This window comes from Trichomycterus rosablanca, chromosome 3 (genome assembly GCF_030014385.1).
Source record: "Trichomycterus rosablanca isolate fTriRos1 chromosome 3, fTriRos1.hap1, whole genome shotgun sequence".
Classification (NCBI taxonomy): Eukaryota; Metazoa; Chordata; class Actinopteri; order Siluriformes; family Trichomycteridae; genus Trichomycterus; species Trichomycterus rosablanca.
The window spans coordinates 19,839,063-19,845,533 of NC_085990.1; the positions used below are offsets into that span (position 1 = coordinate 19,839,063).

The 6,471-nt window shown below is 38.0% G+C and overlaps 1 protein-coding gene across 1 annotated transcript; it reads right to left on the reverse strand.

The window, feature by feature from the left end:
• Positions 1-1,795: 1,795 nt before the first annotated feature.
• On the reverse strand, positions 1,796-4,411 carry LOC134310120 (hyaluronan synthase 1-like). Its single transcript, XM_062991639.1, has 4 exons — positions 3,749-4,411; positions 3,387-3,612; positions 3,170-3,302; positions 1,796-3,062 (listed from the first exon to the last, which is right to left on the reverse strand). The coding sequence occupies exons 1-4, from the start codon at positions 4,409-4,411 to the stop codon at positions 2,387-2,389; spliced, it is 1,698 nt and encodes a 565-aa protein (XP_062847709.1). The 3' UTR covers positions 1,796-2,386.
• Positions 4,412-6,471: the final 2,060 nt, after the last annotated feature.

Below are 6,471 nucleotides of genomic sequence, written 5' to 3' on the forward strand. Positions count from 1 at the left end.
TGTGCATGTAACTCTGCATTGCTGAGCTTGAAAAAGGTTTGCCAAAGTCCCTTGCCCATGTGGTTATATCAGCTAATAATGAGTAATGGTTCTTGATGCAGTGCCGTCTGAGGGATTGGAGATCATAAGTGTTCAGCCTACGTTTGCATTCTTGCGATTTATGCTATAAAATTCTTCCAGATGAATAATTTAATGATTTTATGCACTGTAGAGGGGGAAATATGCAAATCCCTTCCAATCTTTCTCTGAGGAACATTTAGTTATTTTTCTTATGCATTTGTTGACAAACTGGTGATCCTCAGCCTTTCTTTGGTAATGCTTTTGTACCAAATCATGATTACAATCACCTGCTGACATCACCTGTTTAATATTACATCAATATTTTTTTACCACATTACTAGACCTAATCTACCCCTGTCTCAACTTTGGAAATTCTGGAATGTGTTGCAGGCCTGAAATGCAGGAATAGATGTTTATTAACTAATGTATGTAAACAAAAACAACAAAGGTGACCAGATAAAACATGAAATGTCTTGGGTTTGTACTGTCTGCAAATAAATAAAAGGCAGTATAGAATAGAATGCCTTTATTTGTCACATATACATATACAGGTGAACAGTACAACAAAATTCTTTCTTCGCATATACCAGCTTGTTTGGAAGCTGGGGTCAGAGCGCAGATTCAGCCATTGTACCGTGCCCCTGGGCCTTGCTCAAGGGCCTAACAGTGGCTGCATGGCAGAGCTGATATTCGAACACTTAACCTTTTAGTTGATAGCCCAAAGCCCTACCTAATAGGCTACCACTGTCTAAAAATAGTATAAAAAACACTGTGGTTTTTTTCTGATTTTCCTTAAGATCACATGAGGCAGGGCAGATGTACATGGCACTGCATTAAATACCGCCAATGCCACTTAAAACTTTACTGTGCAAAAAATAAGCTTTATGTTTACCATGTCCAGAAGCGGCGTGAACTTCTCTGGGCTCGGAGGCATCTAGGATGGACCATCACAAAGTGGAAACATTTATTGTGGTCAGATGAATCAGCATTCCGGGTCTTTCATTGGAAAAAATGAACGCCATGTGCTCCGGACCAAAGACGAAAAGGACCATCCAGACTGTTATCAGCAACAAGTCCAAAAGCCAGGGTCTGTCATGGTATGGGGCTGTGTCAGTGCCCTTGGCAAAGGTCATTTACACTTCTGTGATGGCAGCATTAATGCAGAAAAGTACATTGATATCTTAGAGCAACATATGCTGCCTTCAAGACGTCATCTTTTCCAGGGACGTCCACACATTACAAAGGCATGGCTGCGGAAGAAGAGGGTACGGGTACTGGACTGGCCTGCCTGCAGTCCTGACCTGTCCCCAATAGATGTGTGGAGTATTTTGAAATGAAAAATGTGTCAACCCCGTACTGTTGCACATCTTAAGACGTGTTTGCAGGAAGAATGGGACAAAATAAAAGCTGAAACACTAAATCACTTGGTATCCTCTGTGCCAAAACGTCTTTTAAGTGTGGTGAAGAGGAATGGCAACATTATGAAGTGGTAAATGCTTTACTCTCCCAGCTATTTTGGAATGTGTTGCAGGCCTGAAATGCAGGAATGGATGTTTATTAATAAATGAAATGAAGTTGACCAGACAAAACATGACATATCTCAAGTTCATACTGTCTAGTCTGTGTTCCTGCCCTGTGCCTAGTGACTCAGTATGAGAGAAGGGTGTTACAGCAGGTGAACACTAAAGCAACATAATTATTCTAATAACCTTATATAAAATGACAAACATAAATGTTTACTAATAAATACTTTATTTTTTTTAAATACTTCACATTTTCAAAACACCATCTGTACAATACATTTACAGTTCTATATTAATAATATACATTGAAAAACATTCAAGTCTGTAAACGGTTCCACATGGACCACAAGAACTGAATGCAACATTCCTGTAGTCCAACACTACTTTTAACAATGTAGTGGTGTAAAAAGGGCTCATTTTACATCTGTTGTGGCAGATATAAGTATACAGTGAAGAAAGTAAGAAAAATTTAGTTAAATGAAATTTATATTTTCATTTTGTGTGGCTATGTGTTTTAGTGAAACCAAAAAGTCTCATTTGTCAATTACAATGGTCAGTGTATTTACTTTATGGGTGCCATGATGCACAAATGTACAAATGTACCACCCCTATTTTAGCCACACGAAGTGCAAAGTGTGTATATTTATGTCAACTAAGATTTATCATATTTCATTAAGAATATTTTGAAAACATTAATATACTGTAAAGAATCCTTCATCAGAGACTTGTATGTAAAAAGTATGAAAACATACTTCTTACACAAGTTAATAAATAAATTCACGATTTAAATTAGAAAAACTACACTACACATTCACATTGTAACCCTGTGAACGTTTTCTGCACAATTTCCGAATGAATAGCTGGTAACAAATAATCATTATAAGCCAGTAACTGATATAAGCAACACTCCCAAAGACCAAGTGTTTTTTCTCTTCAGTTTTTTTAGGTGAATACCAGTCCTCCCTGCTTTCCCTATAGATTGCGTAGCACAGACCACTCAGCAAAATAGCTGCCCACACAGAAAGCGGGAGCAGGGGTATGTAATTGCCCACTATCTTCTTTCGGCCTGAGGTGCCCCAACTGCTCATGTTCATAGTGATCATGGCAAAGTACTTGGTAGGCAGAAGGCTTGTCATGTAGAGTGCAGAATAGAGAGACATGAAGATCATCACAAAGTCCCATCGCAAGAGGCAGGCATACACCGCCTTGATCAGTCCGACCAGCTGAATGGTGCAAAGCACAAACAGAATGTTCCACAGTGTGCCGGTCCAGAAGAGGCGAATGATGGTGGCCGTGACGAAGAAGGGGAAGACCCCTGCCACGATGGACTCATAGGTCATCCAGAGGTTATGCTTGTGCCACCACAGGGCATTGAAGAGCCACTCACGGAAATACGACTTGGTCCAGCGAGTCTGCTGGTTCAGCCAGCGCAGGAACTGGGCTGGCGTCTCCGTATAGCACCTGGAGCGAGCAGTGTACCTGATAACATAACAGAAATGTTTTATAAATTTATATTCTCAACTAAACTACATAATGTCATAAAGCATTGTGTTTTGGCTCAAATGTATTAAAAGCTCAATACTCACTTGGTGGCATAGCCCATGCTCAGCATACGATTGGTGAGATGGCGATCATCTCCAAAAGTACAGTGCTGTCCAAGAAATTTCTGATTGTACCAAGCCTCCAGAAATTTTTGCAGGAGGTCATTCCTATACAGACCTGCAGCAAAAAAACAGTGGCAAATTAGTTCAATTGATCACATTTAAAAATGTTCACCATAACACAGTAATCCTTCCTATTTACCTAAGGGGCCGCTGATACAGGAGACACAGTCAAAAAATGACTGGCAAGCTCTCTCAACGTTGAAAGCCATCCAGTATCTCAGGCTGCTCATGAAGCTAATGTATGAGTCCTTCAGGTTGAGGATCATCACATCACCACCTACAGCGCCATATTTTGGGTTACTTTCAAGCACCTTCACCAGCTCTAGAGTTGCCAAAGGGTCCAGCTTTGTATCTGAATCACACACCTGATGACAAAAATTAGATGACGGATGACGGAAAAACAAAAAAATGAGAAAATAAGACTTTCATATTGTGGAATTAACTTTACTACATAAACAAGTATTAGCATTTATTTATTGTCAAGTCCATTAAATCTTATACCTGGATGTAGTCCACCAATGATCCTAGGGCTTTAAATGCAGTGTACATCACTTCTCGTTTTCCTCCCCACTGTTGCATGATACAAACACAGCTCCTAGATCTGATCAGCTCCTCCACCTCTTTGCGCTCCGGATCCTCCTGAGGTTGTGAACCCTCCGTCTGCCCCTGCTGCACCTTTGAGTCCCATGTGTGATAGTTGTGCTGCCACCTATAGCAGCTGGGTTCAAAATCTGCAAAGATCTCATTGAACATGTCCATCATGTAGCGATCGTCCTCTGTGTTCCCATCAATCACCATGATGATGCGAAGAAGTTCAGGTGGATACTGAAGAGCCCTAACAGATTGTAAGCAGTCCCGCAGGTAGGCTGGGTCCTCCTGGTAAGCAGAGATGGTGAAGCCAACCGTCTTGGTGTAAGAACAAGCCTCACATCGTTTTCGCATCCTTCGGTGCTCCACAAAGGCGAAAACACTCTGGACCAGCAGGTGAAGACAAAGCAGGAGCCCGTAAAAGCCAAATGCCATGACGCCATATTCGGACATCAGTATGTTGACATGTGCATTGTAGGCATATATGACCAATGCAAGTATCAGTGCAGCAAAGAGAAATGTAAAAAAGATTCGAACCGCGATGCCAAGCTTTTTTAAAATTCTGCTGGTTTGCATTTTGCTGTCCAGTCACTGCATAGAATGCAATTTAGAATAATTACAAATTAAAACTGTAACACAACAAGGCCTGGGTGATAAGATTCATATAATATATGGATTAGTTTAATAGCTGTAAAGAGGGATTCTTCAAAATAAAAACAAAGAAAGAGTAAAACACAATTTATAGACTTATATTACAAAATCTATAATTTTTTTTTACTGGAAATAATAGAACATTACCTTTTCTCAAGAAGTATTCTAAAGGTTAACCACAGTGTCATATGAGAATTGTTTTTATTTAAAATATTTAAAAGAGAACACAATCAAAATGATACACTGTATTACATGGGTAAAGCATGCACCTGAAGAAATCCTTGCAAAATACAAAACAAAATATTTAAAATAAAAATGGTTTTAAAAATTACTTTTTTATTTTAGTGTTAAAATAATTTACTAATAATAACACTAATAATTAAAATAAATAAATAATTTAAATAACAATGTATTAGTTTATTAACAATTCATCATTAGCATTTCAAAATTAAAAAAAACAACTAGTCCAATTATATAACAAGATTTTTAATCATTAGCATAAGAAATGTTTACAGTTCTTAAAATTTAAAATACATTTTAGATAAATGCTGTGTATATGTATTGTGTATATAAATTGTGTATGTAAATCTTATTCTAGTTATAGCTATATTAACAATTAAATAATAGTAAATATGAAAATAAATATAAAAATAGATTAAGAAATGGCCCACCTTATCAGTTGTAAGTTCTGTAAAGTTGCGGGTTTTGTTTAGTGTTGTAACGGTGGTAGCAGTGATACCCTTCTAGGTGTATACTGGTGATACTGGGAATTTACTTATATAGTCCTGTACTCGCCTACTGCATCATTCATCAAATGTTAGGGTGCAACAGCGCAGCCCCGCCTCATTCCGAATCCACCAAACCTAACGCCTCTGCTCACTACTGGGTGGAGCAGCACGGCTGTACCTGGTCTACTCCTGAGACATTATGAGTAGTGTGCGGTGCATGTTTTCATACACTTTGGGCCAGAAAGTACCTCACCCTCAAACCCTGTACTAAACACTACCAAAAATTTTATTTCCTGTCACAATTACAACCCGCTTTCAATGTCAATGTGTCACACGATGATAACATAAATATGCTATTGAACCTACTACGACAGTCAACTCATATATGTAAGCCTTTAAGGCTGAATATTTACTTTATGTAAAGGTTTCCCAGCACACCACCTAATTATTAGTGCAGCTATTTTTTCTTCCACACCTTGCTAACAGGTGTATAAAATTAAATAATAATTTTTGGAAAGTTTATTTTAATAAAATGAAACCAGCATCCACTGGAAACACTGGGTACAATGACCATCTTGCATGTACAGCATAAATCTATCCACATAACTTTGATGATGTTTAATAATAATAATATATACAATTATTTATTTATAACTATAATTCTGGCATGGTGGCTCAGTGGGTAGCACACCACAAGAGCTGCCATCACAATTTGGCCCTTGTTAAACTTGCTCAAATCATTATGCTTGCCCATTTTTCCTGCTTCTTACACATCAACTTTGAGGATAAAATGTTCACTTGCTGCCTAATATATCCCACCCACTAACAGGTGCCGTGATGAAGAGATAATCAGTGTTATTCACTTCTCCTGTCATTGCTCATAATGTAATGCTTAGTCAGTGTATATGGGTCATTCATTGGGAACATTAGTGGTGCATGCTTAATGCACGTAAATACAATCTGTGCACCTAATGACATTGTTTAAATTCTCAAGCAAGTTAAATATAACTCCAAATCAGATAAGATCAAATAAGTTGGGAAGGTATGGAAAATGCAAAATACATTTACTTTGACTTTGACAAGTTGAACCAAAGATATTTTAGGTTTTGTCTGATGAACTTAATTTCATTTGTTAATATACATCCATTCCTGCATTTCAGGCCTGCAACACATTGTAATGTTGCCATTTCTTCTCACAAAACTACAAAGACGTTTTCGCACTGAGGATATCAAGCAATGAAGTGTTTCAGGTATTCT

What these genes read in the sequence shown, in the direction of transcription:
- LOC134310120 (XM_062991639.1), bottom strand. Translation starts at nt 4,411, where the DNA reads ATGCAAACCAGCAGAATTTTAAAAAAGCTTGGCATCGCGGTTCGAATC. An exon ending in CATTGGTGGACTACATCCAG is followed by an intron (nt 3,613 to 3,748) that starts GTATAAGATTTA and finishes TTTTGTCATCAG; the next exon opens with GTGTGTGATTCAGATACAAA. An exon ending in CTGTATCAGCGGCCCCTTAG is followed by an intron (nt 3,303 to 3,386) that starts GTAAATAGGAAG and finishes TTTTTGCTGCAG; the next exon opens with GTCTGTATAGGAATGACCTC.